This window comes from Heteronotia binoei, chromosome 1, assembly GCF_032191835.1.
Source record: "Heteronotia binoei isolate CCM8104 ecotype False Entrance Well chromosome 1, APGP_CSIRO_Hbin_v1, whole genome shotgun sequence".
In the NCBI taxonomy this organism is placed as follows: Eukaryota; Metazoa; Chordata; class Lepidosauria; order Squamata; family Gekkonidae; genus Heteronotia; species Heteronotia binoei.
The window spans coordinates 268,763,440-268,787,226 of NC_083223.1; the positions used below are offsets into that span (position 1 = coordinate 268,763,440).

Genomic DNA, 23,787 nt, shown 5'->3' on the forward strand with positions numbered 1-23,787 from the left:
TCACATTGCAGTACAGTAAATAATATTGACTATAGCTAAGTAAGAAATTTGTGTAAACAAGACGTAAACCTTGTTGGGTAAGAACCTAACAGCCGCATTATGTATGAAAGAAAAATAAAAAAACAGGAAACGTAACAAGAAGATTAACAGCAAGTTATGTAAGATGTCATAATCAATTGCCGAATTTAAAGAGTATCGGCATAAAGAGGGATGATGTATGCTATTACCATTATAAAGTGTACCTTCTGCAATGGCAGTGTGCACCTTGTGCAAGATGTAGACCACGACTAGCACAAACAGAGGAGGAAAGAAGATATTCCAAAGGGAAAAAAAGATTAGAGATAGAGTAAGTTGAGATATCCTGAGTTGTCTGGTTGGAGATCATGAGCTGCTACATAATCAGCAAATGAAAACCGTTTTTCCATGCAATGTGAGTTTCTAGGACAAACTTCAGAGTGTTGTATGTGACCAGTGGCTTTTCGTATGAACATACTGAATACTGACCCTCAGCCCATCAAAGTTAGTATTGTCTACTCAGACTGGCAGCAGCTCTCCAGGGTCTCAAGCTGAGGTTTTTCACGCCTACTTGCCTGGGACCCTTTTTAGTTGGAGATGCCGGGGATTGAACCTGGGACCTCCTGCTTCCCAAGCAGATGCTCTACCACTGAGCCACTGTCCCTCCCCTAAATGACGCTGCCTTCTACTGAATCAGACCCTGGATCCATCAAAGTCAGTCTTGTCTACTCAGACTGGCAGCGGCTCTCCAGGGTCTCAAGCTGAGCTTTTTCACACCTATTTGCCTGGACTCTTTTTTGGAGATGCCAGGGATTGAACCTGGGACCTTTTGCTTACCAAGCAGATGCTCTACCACTGAGCCACCATCCCTCCCCTAAATGAAGCTGCCTTCTACTGAATCAGGATCCATCAAAGTCAGTATTGTCTACTCAGATTGACAGCAGCTCTCCAGGGTCTTCAGCTGAGGTCTTTCACGCCTACTTGCCTGGACCCTTTTTAGTTGGAGATGCCGGGGATTGAACCTGGGACCTTCTGCTTACCAAGCAGATGCTCTACCACTGAGCCACTGTCCCTCCCCTAAATGAAGCTGCCTTCTACTGAATCAGGGTCCATTAAAGTCAGTATTGTCTACTCAGACTGGCAGTGGCTCTCCAAGGTTCTCAAGCTGAGATTTTTCACACCTACTTGCTTGGGACCCTTTTTAGTTGGAGATGCCAGGGATTGAACCTGGGGCCTCCTGCTTCCCAAGCAGATGCTCTACCACTGAGCCACCGTCCCTTTTCTGATCGCCTTCTCTCCTCCTCCTCTCGCTCAGGTGCTGCTGTCCAGCTGTTCACGGTGCCAAGCCTGTAGTTTGTTGGTGTACGACGAAGAGGTGATGGCCGGCTGGAGCTCCGACGACTCCAACCTCAACACCACCTGCCCCTTCTGCGCCCGCCTCTTTGTGCCCTTCCTGAGCATCGAGATCCAGGATTTCCAAGCCCTGCCCAGGTCAGGAGCCCAAAAGTTCCGCCTTTCCAGGTGGAGCCTCGACTCTGCTGTCGGGGGGGGGGGTGGGCGGGCTGCTTTTTGTGCTGAGAAAAAGCTATAAAAGGGGAGTGTTGCTATTACTCTCTGCAGTCACCATCGCCCTGTGCATTCTCTTTGACCGCCAGCATCGATCAGGGGTTGGTATTTGTCATGGCGAGGCTGCGTGTGGAATGACAAAAAGATCCGGCAGTTCTTTAGTTTTACTTACTCCGCCTTTCTCACTTGGACTTAAGGTGGATCGCAGAGTGAGTCAATGCAGTCAACAGGATGGGACATTTAGGAAACGATGGCATGGGATTCAGGTTTGTGGGACCAATCAGAAATCCAGGGCTTTTTTTTGTAGCAGGAACTCCTTTGCACATTAGCCCACACATCCTGTTGAGGGATCTGTTGAGGCTGGGTGAGTGGGCGTCAACGTGGCAGATGAGGTTCAATGCGGCCAAGTGCAAAGTGATGCACATCGGGGCCAAGAATCCCAGCTACAAATACAAGTTGACGGGGTGTGAACTGGCAGAGACTGACCAAGAGAGAGATCTTGGGGTTGTTGTAGATAACTCACTGAAAATGTCAAGACAGTGTGCGATTGATTGGGGAGGGACGGTGGCTCAGTGGTAGAGCATCTGCTTGGGAAGCAGAAGGTCCCAGGTTCAATCCCCGGCATCTCCAAAAAAGGGTCCAGGCAAATGGGTGTGAAAAACCTCAGCTTGAAACGCTGGAGAGCCGCTGCCAGTCTGAGAAGACAGTACTGACTTTGATGGACCCAGGGTCTGATTCAGTATAAGGCAGCTTCATATGTTCAATAAAAAACGGCCAACGCCATGCTGGGAATTATTAGGAAGGGAATTGAAAACAAATCAGGCAGTATTATCATGCCCCTGTATAAATCGATGGTGCGGTCTCATTTGGAGTACTGTGTGCAATTCTCGTCACCGCACCTCAAAAAGGATATTATAGCATTGGAAAAAGCGCAGAAAAGGGCAACTAGAATGATTAAAGGTTTTGAACACTTTCCCTATGAAGAAAGGTCGAAACGCTTGGGGCTCTTTAGCTTGGAGAAACGTCGACTGCAGGGTGACTTGATAAAGGTTTACAAGATTATGCATGGGATGGAGAGAGTACAGAAAGAAGTACTTTTCTCCCTTTCTCACAATACAAGAACTCGTGGGCATTTGATGAAATTGCTGAGCAGTCGTGTTAGAACGGATAAAAGGGGGTACTTCTTCACCCAAGGGTGATTAACATGTGGAATTCACTGCCACAGGAGGTGATGGCGGCTACAAGCATAGCCAGCTTCAAGAGGGGATTGGATAACAATATGGAGCAGAGGTCCATCAGTGGCTATTAGCCACAGTGTATGTGTGTGTGTATATATATATATATTGGCCACTGTGTGACACAGAGTGCCGATCCAACATGGCTTCTCTTATGTTCTTATCCCTGATGTAGCCAATCCTCCAAGAGCTTGCAGGGCTCGTAGTATAGGGCGTTCGGTAAGTTCTTGGAGGATTGGCTACATCAGGGTGTGTGTGGCCTGATATGCAAAGGCAGGGGTCATTTTGTAGAAAGATAGGTGGTGGAGCTTATTAGCATAGCTCATTAGCATATGCTTCCCTCACCACAAGCCAAAAGCAACCTGATGCAAGAAAGGAGAGCCCCAGGCGAGCGAGGCTTGCTTGGGCTGGCTAGAGATGCAGCCAACCCAAGCAGGCCTCGCTCACCTGGGGCTCTCCTTGGCCACCCCCTTCCCTCCACACACAGAGTCAAAAGGCCGGCCAGCCACCCGCTGCACAAAATCACATAAGAAGTGGAGAAAGGGTGACGTGGTCTTCTCCAGGGGTTAACGAGGGCTGCTGGGGGCATGGCAAAGCCCCTGGTGGCTGGCTGGCTGCCCGCTCTCCTAATCCGGGGATTGTTATGCAGCTGCACCTCCTATTCAATGGACAAGGTAGACGGGGAAGAGGAGGGGGAATCCTCAGGTTCCTGTGAGCTCCCGCTGAATCTGAGGCCTGTAAAGGAGTTCCTACTACAAAAAAAGCCATGCGGAAATCTAAACGCAGAACTGAAGCAGAACATGCCATATTAAACGATGCAAAAATTTCATATTTTTCGCAAGCTGAACACTGGAAAAGACAGTGATGCCAGGGAAAGTTGAAGGCAGCAGGAAGAAAGGAAGTCTCAACGTGAGATGGGTTGACTCGATCAAAGAAGCCACGGCCCTTGGTTTGCAAGGCCTGAGCAAGACTGTTAAGGACAGGATGTTTTAGAGTCATTAATTCATAGGTCACCGTAAGTTGGAAGCCGCTTGATGGCACTTAGCACTAGGGATGGGCACGAACTGCATTTTTCTGGTTCGTTGTGGTTCGTGGCCGAACCGCAAACTGAACCACGAACTGACACAAACAGGGAGGTTGGTTCGCAACGGGGGTGCATAGTATCCACCGTCCCACAGCATTAATTTAAATTACTTGAACCAGACAGAACGCCACCTGAAATCGTACTTAAAATTGTATTTAAAATTGTTTTTTTTTTATGAAGAATTTTGTTTTTATTAAGAAAGATAAACATACATAGAAAAGAGAGCAAAAGATATAACATACAAAACAGACAAAACAAAAAGATCATACATTCCTAACAAATCACAACTGAACATCTACATACAAACAACTAACATAACACCTAACCCCAGCCATACCACTGGGAGGTGGAGAGGTTTAAGTGTCAGAAACAACAAAAAAGCATAATTACTCCAATGTAAAGCCTCTACTTTTAACCCATTTATAAACAGGATCCCAAACCTCTTGAGATTTTTGTACATTACCATTTCTTAATCTTGCGGACATTAAATCACATTCAGCAGTGCCCAGTAACTTGTTAATAAATTCATCCCTAATGGGGGTTTTATCACTTTTCCAGTATTTGGCATATGCTATTCTGGCAGTAGTAACTATATACAGCAACAGCTTCAATTTAGACAGAGGTAAGTTTTGCCTACAAATATTTAACAAATACAATTCCGGTACATGATTAATTTGTATTTCCAAAATTTTTTGAGCCCAAATATTAACTTGTGACCAATATTTTTTAGCCTCTTTGCATTGCCACCATATGTGAAACAGAGACCCTTTAGCTTCATGACATTTCCAGCATTTATCGGAATACGTGGGATAGATAGAAAATTATTGACTATTGAAGGGGCCGGCCTAGGTGAAGGCTGGCACAGTTACATGTGGTATCGTGCACCGGTTAAAACTGGTCGTTTCTTTAGACACGAAATAAGAAGATCTCTATATAAGGTTTGGGACGAAATCAAAGATCGATATACCTATACTCCTAAGTGGCTTTCTCCGATAGAAGCTCTGAGCCATCCAAATCTGTACAATTGGGATAATTTACAAGACTATACTTATTTGTTGAACGACCAGAATGAGTTGATTGAGGAGGAGCTTCCTAAGCTAAGTTGGTGGCTTCAATGTCAAATTAAATCAAGATTTCGTAAGGACAAGGAAAAAGGCTTTACGAATGCACCGTTGGAACTAGATCTCATTTTAGATTCTAAACAGAAGATAATTTCTAAAGTTTATGATTGGCTGCTACAAAATAAGATGCAGGATGAGGTGGTGAAAGAAGCATGGATACGTTGGTTGAAGGACTTTGGTTATAGTATAGATTTGGAAGAATGGGAAAAATTATGGAAGCAGAATTTAAAGTTGATTAAGCCAGCAGAATTGAAAGAAAATTTGTACAAAATGGTATATAGATGGTATCTTACTCCGGATAGATTGGCAAGAATCTATCCCACGTATTTAAAATTGTTTTAATGTTTTAATAATGTTTTATTGTAATGATTTAAATCTGTTATCGAATTGTTAACGGTTGTTTGCTGCCCTGAGCCCAATGGGGAGGGTGGGATATAAATATAATAAAATAAATAACTGAACCCGTTCGTATCGACCAGTGGCCCCTGCTCTTTCTGCTCCCCGCAGCTTTTCGTGGGGAGCGGAAAGCAGGGGTTTAAATGGCTCCAAGCCATTTAACTTTGCTTTCTACTCCCTGCTGAAAGCGGCAAGGAGCAGAACACAGAGGTTCCAAACCATTTAAACCCCTGATTTCTGCTCCCTGCTTCTCAGCTGTTTTTTGTAAAGAGTTGAAAACAGGGATTTAAATGGTTCCAAGCCATTTAAACCCCTGCTTTCTATTCTTCACAAAGTGCCTTAAAATTAATGGAGATTAGTGGATGCTCTTCCATTTCTGAACTTTGGTTTACAATAGCATGTGCGCACGCATACTCGCATACACACACAGGATTCATCGAGGTAAATACAGTAGGGCACAGACAACAGTTCCTAACAATTATCCAAGTTAACTTTGCGACTCGCATTTAGTACAGTGCAACACTAGCGCAGGCATAGAAAAGACAGTTAATGCAGAGCCCTGGAGGAATCGTTCTCTCTGTGCAGTTTTAAAACTTTAAGCAAGTTTCTAGCCCTCATGTTGCCAAAAAAATCCATTTGGCAAGCTTAGGCCGGGGGCAAATAGTAACACATTTTCCCTTCTGTTCACCTAGCATCACAGACAGCTCTGATACCAGCTCCGTCTCCTCCGACTGGCCACGAGACAGCGAAGCGCCAGCCCCAGGGGGGCAGGGCCCTGTGCTCAGCGACCGATATCACTGCCTGTCCCTGGATGAAGCCGAACCAGAACCTGAGAAGGAATCCAGGGCTGGCTCACTATGCAACGGCTTTGCTGAGCCCCTGGTATGTTGCCCTCTTTTACTGTCTCACACGGGAGAATGGAGACTGCTAGGGAAAGGGTAAAGGAAAAGGGGAACTTGGAGTGCCACCTAGGCAGAGTTTGAGTGTGACCATTCTGTGACACCAAATCTGACATCCAAAATCTCAGCACTGAAAAATCAGCGTGGGAGCATCCAGCTCACAGAAGGTGAGCCATTCAGTGAGCCCCACCTCCTGCAACAGCTAGAAAACCAGTGGGAGACACTCCGTTGCTGACTTAGCAGTGGTGGTCCTCAGAGAAGCCTCAAGGGGAGGCTGCAATGTGAAATCACTGAGCTTGACTTCATTCCCAAGTTCAGAACAGCGGACTCCCCAGGACTGAGTCGGGACACAGGATTTTTATCTCAGTCAAGTTGCTAATATTTCTGTCCCTAAGCATTTCCTCCCCTTCTCCCACCAAGCATTTTTTGTATTATAGATGTGGGTCCATGTGTCCTTATAACTGGAGAGCAGAGTGATTTCAGTTGCCTAAGATCTAAGAGGAGAGCCCACCACCTCCTGAGGAAGCCTTTCCCACTGCAGAGCCGCCCTAACTGTCAGGAAGTTCTTCCCAACGTTGACCTGGAAACTCTTCTGATCTAATTTCCTGTCTCCTCCAGGCCCCTCGAGGCCCCGCCCCTCACGTGGAGCACATGACCTTCGCCTACCTGAGCCCCTTGGTGCTGCGCAAGGAACTGGAGACCCTGCTGGAGAACGAAGGAGGCGACTTCCTCTCCCAGCCGGAGCTGGTGGACAACCATCCCATCATCTACTGGAACCTGGTGTGGTACTTCCAGCGCCTCGGCCTCCCCAGCAGCCTGCCCCAGCTGCTCCTGGCTTCCAAGCACGTCCAGGTCACCACCCAGGTACGGCAGCGTCTCCCTCCCCCTCCTGCCCCGCCAAAGGAAGCGATATAAGCAGGACTTCTTTTGTAGCAGGAACTCCTTTGCATATTAGGCCACACCCCTGATGTAGCCAGTCCTCCAAGAGCTTGGAATTCTAGCAGGGGCTCCTTTGCATATTAGGCCACACCCCTGATGTAGCCAGTCCTCCAAGAGCTTGGAATTCTAGCAGGGGCTCCTTTGCATATTAGGCCACACCCCTGATGTAGCCAGTCCTCCAAGAGCTTGGAATTCTAGCAGGGGCTCCTTTGCATATTAGGCCACACCCCTGATGTAGCCAGTCCTCCAAGAGCTTGGAATTCTAGCAGGGGCTCCTTTGCATATTAGGCCACACCCCTGATGTAGCCAGTCCTCCAAGAGCTTACAGTAGGGCCTGTAAAGAAGAACCCTGTAAGGTTGTGGAGGATTGGCTACATCAGGGGGGTGCGGCCTCACAGAGCCTGTTTTGTATCGAGCTCCTTTGCATATTAGGCTGCACCCCCCTGATGCAGCCAATCCTCCAAGAGCTTACAGGGCTCTTAGAACAGGGTCTACTGAAAGCTCCAGGAGGATTGGCTGCATCAGGGGGGGTGCGGCCTAACTGTTTTTAATAGCAGGAGCTCCTTTGCATATTAGGTCACACCTCCCTGATGTAGCCATTCCTCCAAGAGCATACAGGGCTCTTACAGGGCCTATTTTAAGCTCCAGGAAGATTAGCTTCATCAGGGGGTGTGGCCTAACAGCTTTTTTTGTAGCAGGAGCTCTTTTGCATATTAGGCCACACACACACCCCCCCCAATGTAGCCAATCCTTCAAGAGCTTGCAGGGCTCTTCTTACAGGGCCTACTGTAAACTCCAGGAGGATTAACTACATTGGGGTGGGTGTGGCCTAACAGGGCTTTTTTTTAGCAGGAGCTCTTTTGCATATTAGGCCACACCTTCCCGATGTAGCCAATCCTCCAAGAGCATACAGGGCTCTTAGTACAGAGCCTACTGGAAGCTCCAGGAGGATTGGCTACATCAGGGGGGTGTAGCCTAATATGCAAAGGAATTCCTACAACAAAAAATAGCCCTGGAAATAAGGTACAGAAGAAGCTCGGATTCCCCTCTGTGATTCTGCTTAAAGTTGACGCCCCCAGTGGCACAGTTTGGTGTAGTGGTTAAGTGTGCAGACTCTTATCTGGGAGAACCGGGTTTGATTCCCAACTCCTCCACTTGCAGCTGCTGGAATGGCCTTGGGTTAGCCATAGTTCTCGCAGGAGTTGTCCTTGAAAGGGCAGCTGCTGTGAGAGTCCTCTCAGCCCCACCCACCTCATAGGGTGTCTGTTGTGGGGGGAGAAGATATAGGAGATTGTAAGCCACTCTGAGTCTCTGATTCAGAGAGAAGGGTGGGGTTTAAGTCTTCAAGAAGAAGAAGAAGCCAGTTTGGTGTAGTGGTGAAGTGTGCGGACTCTTATCTGGGAGAACCGGGTTTGATTCCCCACTCCTCCACTTGCACCTGCTAGCATGGCCTTGGGTCAGCCATAACTCTGGCAGAGGTTGTCCTTGAAAGAGCAGCTGCTGTGAGAGCCCTCTCCAGCCCCACCCACCTCACAGGGTGTCTGTTGTGGGGGAGGAAGGTAAAGGAGATTGTGAGCCGCTCTGAGACTCTTTGGAGTGGAGGGCGGGATATAAATCCAATATCTTCATCTACCTCACAGGGTGTCTGTTGTGGGGGAGGGAGATAAAGGAGATTGTGACTGCTCTGAGACTCTTCGGAGTGGAGGGCGGGATATAAATCCAATATCTTCATCTACCTCACAGGGTGTCTGTTGTGGGGGGAAGGAAGGTAAAGGAGATTGTGAGCCGCTCTGAGTCTCTTCGGAGTGGAGGGAGGGATATAAATCCAATATCTTCATCTACCTCACAGGGTGTCTGTTGTGGGGGAGGAAGGGAAAGGAGATTGTGAGCCACTCTGAGACTCTTCGGAGTGGAGGGCGGAATATAAATCCAATATCTTCTTCTTCAAAGCCTCATAGCAGGACTGAGGAGACCTTGGTTCAAGCTTTGGGCACCAAGCTTTGCTGGGCGGCTTTGGCCCCAGCCTTGCCCTCTGGGCCTCACCTACCTCACAGGGTTGTTGTGAAGAACCTCTTCTGAGGCTTAAGCTCCTGTCACTTTTGATGACCTTTGACATCTTCATGTAGGATTCTACGCATTTTCCCCTGGATCTTTTAAAATATCCGAGGGAATGGCTCCAGCAAAAGTCTTTCCTGTCACCTCCTGCCTGACCTTTTAAACTGGAGATGCCGGGGATTGAACCAGGGACCTTCTGCATGCCAAACAGATGCTCTGCTAGGGTCACCAGCTCCAAGCTCAGAAACTCCTGGAGACAAGGGGGTGGAGCTGGGGAGGACAGGGACCTCAGTGGGGCACAATGCCGTAGAGCCCACCCCCCAAAGCACCTATTTTCTCCAGGGCAGGGGTGGCCAAACTTGCTTAATGCGTAAGAGCCACGTAGAATAAACGTCAGACGTTGGAGAGCTGCAAGACACGAACGTCAGATGTTTGAGAGCTGGGAGGAAGGAAGGAAAATAGACGGAGGGAGAGGTGGGAAGAAAGCAACTTTAACTTTAAATGCATTCTTAAACCATTGGCTGGCTTGGCAAAGGGGTTCAAAGAGAGAAATGCCAAGCTGGTCAGTGGGGCAGTGTGGACTTCAAAGGCCACGCAGTGTGTGTGAAAGAGCCACGTGTGGCTCCCGAGTCCCAGTTTGGCCACCCCTGCTCCAGAGAACTGATCCCTGTAGTTTGGAGATGAGTTGTCATTCTGGGAGATCCCCAGGCCCCACCTGGAGCCTGGCGTCCCTAGGCGCAGCACTTTCTTAGACTCAGCAAGGTGTCTGGCAAAGACCATCCGCTTGACATCACCTACTGTCCGATCTGGGTGTGCAGGGCCTTGAACTGGGGGCCTTTTGTGTGTCAAGCGGATGGTCTGCCACTGAGCCACAGTCCCTCGCCTTCTGGTTGCACATATGAAGCCTTACACTAAATCAGAGCCTGGGTCCGTCCAAGTCAGTCTTGTCTACTCAGACTGGCAGTGGCTCTCCAGGGTCTCAAGCTGAGGTTTTTCACGCCTACTTGCCTGGACCCTTTTTAGTTGGAGATGCCGGGGATTGAACCTGGGACCTCCTGCTTACCAAGCAGATGCTCTACCACGGAGCCACCTCCAAGCCAAGCGGATTTGGTGGGATCAACTCCCATAAAGCTCTGTCTCTATGCCCTGGACATGCAACCATCCCCTCTCCATCCTTCCTTTCCCCTTGACAGGGCTTGAGCCAAGAGGGACCTTTGGTAAACGTGCGTTTGCTGTGGGACGTCCTGATGCCAGATCCTGACAGCTTTCCCCCACTCTACGTCCTCTGGAGGTTCCATAGTAAGTGTGCAGATGTGCTTTAGAATTTTGCCAAGTCTGGTTGGGATGGGGTGGGGTAAAGGTGGGGCAAGGCATCTGAGAAGAACATACGAGAAGCCATATTGGATCAGGCCGGTGGCCCATCCAGCCCAACACCATTGTTTTGCACAGGGCTTTTTTTGGGTAGAAAAAGCCCAGCAGGAACTCATCTGCCTATTAGGCCACACCCCCTTATGCCAAGTCAGCCAGAATTGCATTCCAGTGCGTTCCTGCTCAAAAAAAGCCCTGCCTAACATATAATACAATATCCATTCGGTGGAACAAGATCACCTCTCTCTCCCTCTCTGTCTTTCTCTCTCTCCCTCTGTCTCTCTCTCTCTGTCTGTCTCTGTCTTTCTCTCTCTCTCTCTTTGTCTCTTTCTCTCTCTCTTTCTGTCTTTGTCTCTCTCTTTGTCTCTCTCTCTCTTTTTGTTTTACTAATTCTTTAGAAGTTCTATTCCAAAAAGTCATGAACGGAGACCAGACCTGTAGAGACTTATCTAGTGTATATTTATCTCCATCCCAGAACTTCTGATACGCAGATGTTTTCCCCGTACTTTTCTCAGCTGTTCCTGAGTGTCTGGTGCTTTTCTCCAGTCTCCCTGCAGCAGCTGTTATCATTCTGGCTGTGGAGTATAAATTTCCTATTAAACACATTTAACCAATTTTTAACCCATCTTCTTATCCCACGACTGCCGATCTCTTCTGCTTCCCTGTCTGAGTCTGTGGGCCAGCTCGGGTCCTCACGGCCGACCCATTTGGCAGTCTCCTCCATCTCCTGGCTATAAGCATAAACAGCTTCAAGAGGGGATTGGATAAACATCTGGAGCAGAGGTCCATCAGTGGCTATTAGTCACAGCTTATCGTTGGAACTCTCTGTCTGGGGCAGTGATGCTCTGTATTCTTGGTGCTTGGGAGGGGCTACAACAGTGGGAGGGCTTCTACTGTCCTGGCCCCGCTAATGGACCTCCTGATGGCACCTGGGTTTTTTGGCCACTGTGTGACACAGAGTGTTGGACTGGATGGGCCACTGACCTGACTCAACATGGCTTCTCTTATGTTCTTATGTCGGGGCAGTGATGCTCTGTATTCTTGGTGCTTGGGAGGGGCTACAACAGTGGGAGGGCTTCTACTGTCCTGGCCCCACTAATGGACCTCCTGATGGCACCTGGGTTTTTTGGCCACTGTGTGACACAGAGTGTTGGACTGGATGGGCCACTGACCTGACTCAACATGGCTTCTCTTATGTTCTTATGTCTGGGCAGTGATACTCTGTATTCTTGGTGCTTGGGAGGGGCAACAGTGGGAGGGCTTCTAGTGTCCTGGTCTGACTGATGGACTTCCTGATGGAGCCTGGGTTGTTTTGGTCACTGTGTGACACAGAGTGTTGGACTGGATGGGCCACTGTCCTGATCCAGCATGGCTTCTCTTCTGTTCTTATGGCCACTGTGTGACACAGAGCGTTGGACTGGATGGGCCACTGACCTGACCAACATGGCTTCTCTTCTGTTCTTATGGCCACTGTGTGACACAGAGTGTTGGACTGGATAGGCCATTGGCCTGATCCAACATGGCTTCTCTTATGTTCTTATGGCCACTGTGTGACACAGAGTGTTGGACTGGATAGGCCATTGGCCTGATCCAACATGGCTTCTCTTATGTTCTTATGGCCACTGTGTGACTCAGAGTGTTGGACTGGATGGGCCACTGCCCTGATCCAGCATGGCTTCTCTTCTGTTCTTCTACCATGTGCTTGGAGCTTGGTGACCGCAGTGGTCCAGGGTTGAGAGAGTCTAAGCCGCCATGGCCAAGCCACTGCCAGCCCGGGGGCGAGGTGGTGGTGGCACCAAGGTGAGGCGACACCTGGAATCTATACAGCCAATGAGTCACCTGCATCTGACCACATGATCCTCTTTTCAGGCAACATCCCGACACGATTGCAGTCCTGGCGGCGACATAACCACCCCTTCTCGCTGTCCTTTCTGGAGGCCGTGCTGACCTCCGTCGGGGTGGGCGAGATGCACAAGGCGATCGCCCTCTTCTTGGAGACGGTGGCTGGGCAGCCCAACCCGGCCTACGTGCAGAGGTAGGGCTTCTCCAGTCCCCAGCTTCTGGGGAAGACAGCAACCGGAGAGCCACTTTGGTGTAGCGGTTAAGTGTTCCATCCTCAGAGGTGTGACCCAGAAAACTGGAATTCTCTCTGCGTCAAATTGAGAAGAAGATGGTAGGCAGGACTCTTATCTGGGAGAACCGGATTTGATTCCCCGCTCCTCCACTTGCAGCTGCTGGAATGGCCTTTGGTCAGCCATAGCTCTTGTAGGGTTGTCCTTGAAAGGGCAGCTTCTGGAAGAGCTCTCTCAGCCCCACCCATCTCACAGGGTGTCTGTTGTGGGGCGGGGGGGGGGATAAAGGAGATTGTGAGCCACTCTGAGATTCAGAGTGAAGGGCAGGATTCTTCTTCTTCTTCAATGTGACAAATGAAGTTCAATGTTGGTAAGTGAGAAAGCCAGTTTGATGTAGTGGTTAAGTGTGCAGACTTCTATCTGGGAGAACCAGGTTCAATCCCCCACTTCTCCACTTGCAGCTGCTGGAATGGCTTTGGGTCAGCCGTAGCTCTTGCAGAGATGTCCTTGAAAGGGCAGCTTCTGGGAGAACTCTTTCAGCCCCACCCACCTCACAGGGTGTCTGTTGTGTGGGGGAGGGGAGGTAAAGGAGATTGTGACTTCTCTGAGCCTGAGATTAGAGTATAGGGAGCGATATAAATCCAATATCTTCTATCTTCTTATGCCCCCTCCCCCCTGTGCAAACGGATGATGAGTGTCTGCTTTTGGTGTGCGCAGAATTTCATCTTTGTCTGAAAGTGGTTTTTCCTCTGAACGTATATGACCATACGAAGCTGCCTTACACTGGATCAGACCCTGGGTCCATCAAAGTCAGTCTTGTCTACTCAGACTGGCAGCGGCTCTCTAGGTTCTCGAGCTGAGGTTTTTCACACCTACTTGCCTGGACCCCTTTTTAGTTGGAGATGTTGGGGACTGAACCTGGGACCTTCTGCTTACCAAGCAGATGCTCAACCATTGAGCCACTGTTCCTCTCCTAGAACATATATGAGCATATGAAGCTGCCTTCTACTGAATCAGGGTCCATCAAAGTCAGTATTGTCTACTCAGACTGGCAGCGGTTCTCCAGGGTCTCAAGCTGAGGGTTTTCACACCTATTTGCCTGGACCCTTTTTAGTTGGGGATGCCAGGGATTGAACCTGGGACCTTCTGCTCTACCAATGAGCCACCGTCCCTCCCTCCCCGGATCCAACTCTGCAGAGGATTGCAGCCGGCGGAGCTGGCAAGGGTGGGGGATCACCTCCACACACAGATGGCCACAACGGGTTTAGTCTCCAGGTTCATCCCTGGAATCAGGGCTGGGAAGCGACCCAGGGAGATCAGTCAGAGATGGGCAGCACGGGACTTGACCAAGCGAGGGCTTGTTGGTGAATAAGGCATCTTAAGTCAGTTGGGTCATCCGCTGTAGAATTGAGAAGGAAACTACAAAGGAAAACTGCTGAACTGCCATGAATGGTCCCTAGTCATTAAAATCAGATACATATAATAAAACAATATAACGATCTAAAAACAATATGTTGTCGAAGGCTTTCATGGCCGGAGTCCATTGGTTGTGGTAGATTTTTCCGGGCTGTGTGGTCTTGGCATTGTGAGACCCAACGTTTCACCAGCAACTGTGACTGGCATCCTCAGAGGTGAGACCCAGAAAACTGGAGTTCTCTCTGCATCAAATTGAGAAGAAGATGGTAGGCAGGTAATTTATATCTACTCAGACAGGTGAGGTAGGGCTGAGTCATTATCTTGTGGGAGCTTCCTGAGCTGTGACATGCTAATGGAGGAGCTTCCCTGAGGGGGTTCTTTTGTATATGGATTGGCTATTGAAATTCTAATCTTTATCTGTAGTGCTGTTGTAAGCTGCAGGGCATTTTGTGTTTTTCAGGACCGGAAGCCATGCCCTATTCCTTTTTAAACTTTCTTCCTTCCTGTTGAAATTGTGTTTATGTTTCTGGATTTCAGTGCCTTCCCTGTGTGATCTGACATGGTAACTGGATGTGTTGTCCAGCATTACAGTGTCTTGGAATAAGATACTGTGTCCTGTTTGAGTTAGGCTATTGTCATGACTCAGGGGGGTCTTACCAATTGCTGCCACCACTCTGGGTTAAGGGTTCCCCTTGAGAAGGCTCAGAGTTCCCTCCCAAGCCCTTCAGGCCTCCTTTAGGAGAGCCAGTTTGGTGTAGTGGTTAAGTGTGCGGACTCTTATCTGGGAGAACCGGGTTTGATTCCCCACTCCTCCACTTGAAGCTGCTGGAATGGCCTTGGGTCAGCCATAGCTCTGGCAGAGGTTGTCCTTGAAAGGGCAGCTGCTGTGAGAGCCCTCTCAACCCCACCCACCTCACAGGTTGTCTGTTGTGGAGGAAGGAGATAAAGAAGATTGTACGCTACTCTGAGTCTCTGATTAAGAGAGAAGGGTGGGATATAAATCTGCGATTCTTCTTCTCTCTAGCGTAGGCCAAATAATAGGCTTGAGGACCAGGCAGAGGGAACAACAACAAGAGAGGTTTATTTAAAAGATCAGTTCACTGCAATCTAAACTAACAAGGTGCATTAAACAGTAAAAGGGGTGAAGGGAAAATAAACAAATGCCCTAACGCGTCTGGACTTACTGTCCCTAGACAGTCTCAGTCAGACCTGGGCCTACTCACCCTTCCTCTTAAGGCCAAGGGTCTCTTCCTTGCAGCAGCTTTCCTCAGCTCTGCCTCCTAAGAAAAGAACACCCCCTGCCTGGGCTTGGCCTTTTTATGTTCTCTTCCCAGGCCCCACCCCTCTCTGGGCCAGTTTCTCTCCAAAACCTTGCCACCCAATCAGAGGGACAGAAGGGATCCTGGGAAATGTAGGCTTTTCAGTATAACTCTGAGGCAGGCTTCTCTGGAGCCTGTGGGCCTCACTGGGCCCAGGATCATGACAGCTATGTTCAGCCACTGCTGATTTTTCAGGTTGGCCAAGTCTGCAGTGTCTTTCACATTCTTGTCCGGATGCTACGTTGCGTGGTCCCGATGTAAACTTGTCCACGACCGCAGGGTATGCGGTATACTCCTGCAGAAGCGAGGGGGGGTCTCTGAAAACAAAATATATCTAAAAAAGAATATAACAGTCTTAAGAACCAAAGGTGGAATTCTAGCAGGAGCTCCTTTGCATATTAGACCACACACCCCATGATGTAGCCAATCCCCCAAGAGCTTACAAAAAAGAACCTTGTAAGCTCTTAGAGGATTGGCTACATTAGGGGGTTGTGGCCTAATATGCAAAGGAGCTCCTGCTAGAATTCCACCCCTGCTAAGAGCCAACTCCAGTTCTTCTTGTATGAGTCTTAATATGAGCCCCGCTCCCTCTTCTGTGTCCATCCAGGAGCGTATACCGGGAGATCCTCTTCCTGAAGCTGGTGGCGCTGGGCAGAGACCACGTGGACATTGGTAAGGGGAGGAAGTGGGAAAAGAATCTCTCTCCCCCAAGGGTGGGAGGGCTCAATTGGGGCTGCCTTTGGTTCTTTTCATTCTGGAGGCGCCCAAATACAATGGTGGTTTGTGAGCAGGGCTGTTGAACCGCACAGCTTGTCTGTTTCCTTTTCTGGCCTGGGACATGGGGGAGGAGGGTGTGGGGGGAGCCAGCATGCTGTAGCACAGGGGTGGCCAAACTGCAACTCGGGAGCCACGCATGGCTCTTTCGCACACATTATGTGGCTCTCAAAGCCCCCGCCACCCTGTCGGCCGGCTTGGAGAAGGCATTTCTCTCTTTAAATCACTTCTCCAAGTCAAGCCAGCTGGCAGCTGGGGGAATGAATTTAAAATTAAAGTTGCTTTATTATTTACACCTCCCTCCTCTATCTGTTTTCCTTTCCTTCCTGCATTGTGCAGGCGGTTGGACTAGATAGGGTTGCCATGTCCAATTTAAGAAATATCTGGGGACTTTGGGGGTGGAGCCAGGAGACTTTGGGGGTGGAGCCAGGATATATTAGGGGTGGAGCCAAGATCAAGGCTGTGACAAGCATAATTGAACTTCAAAGGGAGTTCTGGCCATCACATTAAAAGGGACGGGACACCTTTTTAATGGCTTCCTCCATAGGAAATAATGAAGGATAGGGGCACCTTCTTTTGGGGCTCATAGAATTGGACCCCCTGGTCCAATCGTTTTGAAACTTGGGGGCTACTTTGGGGAGAGGCACTAGATGCTGTACTGAAAATTTGGTGCCTCTACCTCAAAAAACAGCCCCCCCAGAGCCCCAGATACCCATGGATCAATTCTCCATGATTTTCTATGGGAATAAATCTCCATAGGGAATAACAGAGTTCCCAGCACACATTTCCCTCCCCTTCCCCCGCTTTCTGACGATCCTGAAGCGGGGGGAGGGCCTCCAAACCGGGGGATCCCCTGCCCCCACCTGGGGATTGGCAACCCTAGGACTAGATAACCCTAGAGGTCCCTTCCAACTCTATGATTCCTTCCTTCCTCCCTTCCTCTCTCCCTTCCTCCCTCCCTCTCTCCCATCCTCCCTCCCTCCCTCCCTCCCTCCCTCCCTCCCTCCCTTCCTTCCTTCCTTCCTTCCTTCCTTCCTTCCTTCCTTCCTTCCTTCCTTCCTTCCTTCCTTCCTTCCTTCCTTCCTTCCTTCCTTCCTTCCTTCCTTCCTTCCTCCCTCCCTCCCTCCCTCCCTCCCTCCCTCCCCCCCCCTTCCTTCCCTTCCTTCCCTTGGGTTTTGGCCACTGTGTGAAACAGATTGTGGGACAAGATGGGCCATTGGCCTGAGCCAACATGGCTTCTCTTACATTCTTATGTTCTCTTAGCCACAAAGTATAGATGGAACCTTCTGTCTGGGCAGTGGTGCTCTGTATACTTAGTGCTTGTGGGAGAGGGCAACAGTGGGAGGGCTTCGAGAGTTCTGGCCCTCCTGGTGGACCTCCTGGTGGCCCCTGGTTTTGGCCACAGTGTGACACAGAGTGTTGGACTATTTATTTATTTCGATTTTTTTTTTTTAGCCTGCCCTTCCCGTAGAACAGGCTCAGGGCAAGTTACATCGTAAAAACAATCAACAGTTAAAAAAAACCCAATTTAAAATATATAAAAACTAAAATTACAGAGTGACAATAGGTATACACACACACACACACACACACACACATATATTGGCCACTGTGTGACACAGAGTGTTGGACTCTATGGGCCTGATCCAACTTGGCTTCTCTGACGTTCTTATGTACTAAAATGGCAAATTCTGCCTCACAGACATGGCCTATTGTCCAGGTCCAGCAGATCTTATAGCACTGGGACGCCCACTGCCTCAGCTCAAAGCCTGGTGAAAGAGCTCTGTTTTACAGGCCCTGCGGAAAGGAAGCAGATCCCGCAGGGCCTGACTCTCCAGGGGGAGCTCATTCCACCAGGCAGGGACCAGGGATGACTAAACAGGCCGCTGGCTTGATATCCAACATGGCTTCTCTTACATTTGTATGTTCTCTTAGCCGCAAGGTATAGATGGAACCCTCTGTCTGAGGCAATGATGCTCTGTGTTCTTAGGGCTTGGGGGGGCACCGGTTGGAGGACTTGTGGAGTTCTGGCCCTGCTGGCAGTCCTCCTGATGGCCCCTGGGCTCTGGCCGCTGTGTGACACGGAGCGTTGGACTAAACGGGCTACTGGTCTGCTATCCAACATGGCTTCTCTTCTGTTCTTCCGCTCCACAGTGGACTTCGATAAGAAGTACAAGTCGGCCTACTCCAAGCTCGCCAGCAGCCTGGGCAAGGAGAGCCTGAAGCAGCAGCGGGCGCAGCCGCTCACCTCCAAAGCCATCGACTGCCGCAAGAGCTTCGGAGCCAACCTGGAGTGCTAGCGGAGGACTGCCGTTGTCTCTGCACGATGCCTGCCCACCCCGGCCCGGCATGATTCCCACCGCCCAGGAATAACCCAGGACAGAACTGGAAATGATACCAAATTGGGGGGGAGGGGGGGCGGAGGGGGACAATGGCACCAGCAGTGCCCTCTTGTGACCGGTGGCATGTAGGGAAGCCATCCGCTCTAGGCGGGGATGTCCGGAGCCTCCACCCCCCTAGGGGGTAGGGAACAGGGCCAAGCAGGTCCCTCTAGGGCAAGGGTTTCTTCCTGGACCTCCTTTTGGCGCTAACCTTCCTGTATTAATGGCGGGGGTGGGGAGTCAGGTCTTTTTGGTAGAGCGGCTATCTGCGGTCAATGACCGTGGCAGAATAGGTGGGCGGGTCTCGGGGACCACGTGTATATTCAGGGTCGGAGTGGGTATGGCTTCTAGCCCCGCCCTCCCCAGCACTGCACTCTGCACGTGCATGCCACGCCCAGGCCCCGCCCCTACCCGCACCACCGCCACCCCCCCTACCTCCAACCCGGGTCACTCTCCTAGAATTGTCTATTTTCGTGCAGTGTTATTCCCGGAAGGTGGTCGGCCAGCCCTCTGTCGATTACAGCCCTCCCCTCCGGTCCCAACCCCCCCACTCCCCCCGATCACGGCCAAGTTAATTTGGGAGCGGGCCGCCTTCCCCGCTCCCCCACCGAAGTTGGTTTATTTTTTTACCAGTCAGTGTTTAACAAAAGGAAAAGAAAAAAAGCTATTTTATAATTTATTTATTACCGAGCCCGTTTTTTTTTTTTCCTCCCCCTTCGGCGTCTGTTCTCACTTGTGTTGCTTGTGCTGAAACCCTAAAGACGGCCAGCCCTGGAAGTGGTAATGAGGCGGGGGTGGAGGGGGGAGAGACACTGCCCTCTTCACTTCGCTCTTTCCTCCGGTTCCTACTCGGTTCCAACCGCGGGCAGGGGGGCAGCCTGTTGTAGAGACATTTTCTTCCTGGTGCTCCGGGCTGCTCGGTAGGAGGGAGCGAAGTAGGGAAGTGAACTGGAGGGGGGGGGGTGCCACAAGGTTGCCCAGGGCTCTCCTCCGCCTCCATTTTTTTTTTTTGCCAGGGCTCAGATTGTGCAATATGGAGTCGCGTCTCCGTCCAACACACCCCCTCCCTGCCGTGGTTGCGTTCCTTTGTTCGTTTTGTTTCAGTGTTTCTTGGTTCTGTAAATAAAGATGCTTCTGTATTTTCTCTGCCCGACTGCCATCTGCGTTCCCTTTTGCGCTGGGGGGGGGGGGGGGAGCCTGGACTGAAAGGCGGACAGCCTTCTTGGTGGTTCGTACTCAGATACCAGATATCTGTTCTAATCCCAGGGCTTTTTTTTTTAGCAGGAACTCTTTTGCATATTAGCCTACACATCCCTGATGTAGCCAATCCCCCAAGAGTTTACAGGGCTCTTAGGCCAGAGCCTGCTATAAGCTCCAGGAGGGTTGGCTACATCAGGAGGGTGTGGCCTAATGGCTTTTTTTTTGGTAGCAGGAACTCCTTTGCATGTTAGGCCACACACCCCTGATGCAGCCAATCAGAGGTGCAATTCTAGCAGACGCTCCTTTGCATATTAGGCCACACACCCCTGATGTAGCCAATCCTCCAAGAGCTGCCTTGTAAGCTGTTGGAGGATTGGCTTTATCAGGGGTGTGGGGCCTAATATGCAAAGGAGCTTCTGTTAGAATTCCACCCCTGATTGGCTGCATCAGGGGTGCGTGGCCTAATATGCAAAGGAGCTCCTGTTAGAATTCCACCCCTGTAGCCAATCCTCCGAGAGCTTTCAGGGCTTTTAGTACAGGGCCTACTGTAATCTCCAGGAGGATTGGCTACATCAAAGGGGTGCAGCCTAACAGGGCTTTCTTGTAGCAGGAACTCTTTTGCATATTAGGCCACCCCCCCCCCCAATGTAGCTAATCCTTGTGAAGCTTACGGCAGGCCCTGTGCTAAGAGCTCTGTAAGCTTCAGGAGGATTGGCTACATCAGGGGTGTGTGGCCTAACATGCAAAGGAGCTCCTTCTACAATTCCACCCCCGTAGCCAATCCTCAGAGAGCTTACAGGGCTCTTAGCACAGGGTTTACTGTAAGCTCCAGGAGGACTGGCTACATCAGGGGTGTGTGGCCTTATATGCAAAGGAGCTCCTTCTAGAATTCCACCCCTGTAGCCAATCCTCAAAGAGCTTACAGGGCTCTTAGCACAGGGCCTACTGTAAGCTCCAGGAGGATTGGCTACATCAGGGGTGTGTGGCCTAACATGCAAAGGAGCTCCTTCTACAATTCCACCCCCGTAGCCAATCCTCAGAGAGCTTACAGGGCTCTTAGCACAGGGTCTACTGTAAGCTCCAGGAGGACTGGCTACATCAGGGGTGTGTGGCCTAATATGCAAAGGAGCTCTTGCTGCAAAAAAAGTCCTGTCTAATCCAATCCACGAGCAGATCCTCCTGCCCCATTGAAAGGTAGTTGAGATCAGCGTTCCCTCGAAGCTAAGTTAGTGTGAGCCAGCTCACAGGTTTTTTGGCCACACCCTCCTGAGGCAGCCAATCTTTCAAGAGCACACAAGGCTCTTTTTTGTAAGCTCTTGGAAGATTGGCTGCATCAGGGGTGTGTGGCCTAATATGCAAAGGAGCTCCTGCTAGAATTCCACCCCTGATGGTGAAGGTTGATTGACAACCAGCCTCAGTGGCTGCTTTATGCTACCAGATTCAGCCTTGTCCGCTCTGACCAGCAGCTGCTCACTGGGCTCTCGAATCAAAATCTTGCCCCATCCCTCAAGACTTTTCACCTTTTTATTTTTAAATTGAATGTTCTGAGGATTGAACCTGGGATCATCCCACACGCCAGGCAGGTGCTCTGAGCTATGCTGATCCTGTGAACTTTGGCAGATCATAGGAAAGAGGGCAGGAAGGGTTGCATGCAACGTTCCCTCTAAGCTGCAGAGCAAAAAATTATACTTTGTGAGCTACTAGCGTTGAAGCTGTGAGCTACCAGCATTAAAGTTGGAAACAAATAGGCAGAGAGCTGGAAACAAATCGGCAGAGGAGAAAAGAGAAAGGAAACAGGAAGGATAAGGGCGGGAAGGAGTGAAAGAAAGGAGGGACAAAGTTATCGTGGTAGATAACTCAATGAAAATGTCAGGACAGTGTGCAATTGCAATAAAAAAGGCCAACGCCATGCTGGGAATTATTAGGAAGGGAATTGAAAACAAATCAGGCAGTATTATCATGCCCCTATATAAATCGATGGTGCGGTCTCATTTGGGAGTACTGTGTGCAATTCTGGTCACCGCACCTCAAAAAGGATATTATAGCATTGGAAAAAGCACAGAAAAGGGCAACTAGAATGATTAAAGGTTTTGAACACTTCCCCTATGAAGAAAGGTTAAAACACTTGGGGCTCTTTAGCTTGGAGAAACGACGACTGCGGGGTGACATGATAGAGGTTTACAAGATAATGCATGGGATGGAGAAAGTAGAGAAGTACTTTTCTCCCTTTCTCACAATACAAGAACGCGTGGGCATTGGATGAAATTGCTGAACAGTCGGGTTAAAACGGATAAAAGGAAGTTCTTCACCCAAAAGGTGATTAACATGTGGAATTCACTGCCACAGGAGGTGGTGGCGGCTACAAGCATAGCCAGCTTCAAGAGGGGATTGGATAACAATATGGAGCTATTAGCCACAGTGTGTGTGTGTGTGTGTCTATGTATATATTGGCCACTGTGTGATACAGAGTGTTGGACTGGATGGGCCATTGGCCTGATCAATATAAGAGAAGCCATGTTGAATCAGGCCAGCAGCCCACCCAGTGGCCAAAAACCCAGGTGCCATCAGGAGGTCCACTAGTGGGGCCAGGACTAGAAGCCCTTCCACTGTGCGCCCCCCCCCCCTTCAAGCACCCAGAATGCAGAGCCTCACTGCCCCAGACAGAGAGTTCCAACAATATGCTGTGGCTAAGAGCCACTGATGGACCTTGCTCCAGATGTTTCTCCAATCCCCTCTTGAAGCTGGCTATGCTTGCAGCCCCGCCACCTCCTGTGGCAGTGAATTCCATGTGTTAATCACAGGAAGGGAGGGAGGAAGGAAGGAAGGAGAATTGCAGATTTATACCCCGCCCTTCTCCCTGAATCCGAGACTCGGAGCAGCTTACAATCTCCTATATCTTCTCCCCCCACAACAGACAGTGAGGTGGGTGGGGCTGAGAGAGCTCTCACAGCAGCTGCCCTTTCAAGGACAACCTCTGCCAGAGCTATGGCTGGCCATTCCAGCAGCTGCAAGTGGAGGAGTGGGGAATCAAACCTGATTCTCCCAGATAAGAGTCCACGCACTTAACCACTACACCAAACTGGAAGGAAGGAAGGAAGGAAGGAAAGACAGAAAATAGATGGGGAAGGAGAGGAAGGTGGAAAGAAATAATCCTCTGTTCCATATGTTGATTCAATTCCCTCTTGAAGCCATCTATGCTTGTAGCTGCCGCCACCTCCTGTGGCAGTGAATTCCATGTATTAATCACAGGAAGGAAGGGAGGGAGAGGGAGGTGGAAAGAAAGAAACTTTAAATGCATTCCCCAGTCCTGGCTTGGCTTGCAGAATGCATCTAGAGAGATTGGCTTGCAGAATGCATTTAGAGAGAGAAATGCTTTCTCTAAGCCAACTGACAGGGCGCTGGGGGCTTTGAGAGCCACACGATCCATGCGAAAGAGCCCCGTGTGACTCCTGAACCACAGTTTGGCCACCCCATTCTCAATAGATGGAGGCCGCCGTCCTTCTTCTCCTGAGAAGCAATCTCGCCTGCTGCTCTCGGGTGAGGCTGATAGGCCAGGAAAATAACGTAATCCACATGCAGGGTTTTGTTTTTCCACCCCAGTGGTCCTGCACTGAATCACTGGTCTCCTGGAATGACCCTGCCAGGCATCTTACACTGAAGCACACCAGAAATAGCCTCTGGAGGAAATCAATACATCCTTTCGCTTTCCCCCCCCCCACCCTTTGGTCTTCGGTCCCACCTGCTTATTGGCTGCCCCGCTCGGTCATCTCACCGTCCTGGGAGGGATCTGGCCTATCGGAGCGGAGGGGGTTCTGCCAGCAACCCTGTCCGTCACCCGCTGGCAGCCAATACAGGCTGGAGAAGAGATGAACCAGAGAGCTAGGCCCGAGTCCAAACTGGCCGCCGTCCAAACTTCCTTTTGTACAACTGGCAGCCATCTCCAGCCA

At 50.0% G+C, this 23,787-nt stretch overlaps 1 protein-coding gene across 1 annotated transcript in view; it reads left to right on the forward strand.

Annotated features, from left to right (window-relative positions):
- DENND4B (DENN domain containing 4B) overlaps positions 1-19,788 on the forward strand; it is a 96,462-nt gene extending 76,674 nt beyond the window's left edge. The window contains exons 21-27 of the mRNA XM_060255759.1: positions 1,331-1,506; positions 6,110-6,299; positions 6,935-7,180; positions 10,504-10,609; positions 12,548-12,713; positions 16,093-16,157; positions 18,414-19,788. Of these exons, the coding sequence (XP_060111742.1) occupies positions 1,331-1,506; positions 6,110-6,299; positions 6,935-7,180; positions 10,504-10,609; positions 12,548-12,713; positions 16,093-16,157; positions 18,414-18,559 (1,095 nt within the window). The 3' untranslated portion in view covers positions 18,560-19,788. The remainder of the gene's footprint in view (positions 1-1,330; positions 1,507-6,109; positions 6,300-6,934; positions 7,181-10,503; positions 10,610-12,547; positions 12,714-16,092; positions 16,158-18,413) is intronic.
- The last annotated feature ends 3,999 nt before the right edge of the window (positions 19,789-23,787 follow it).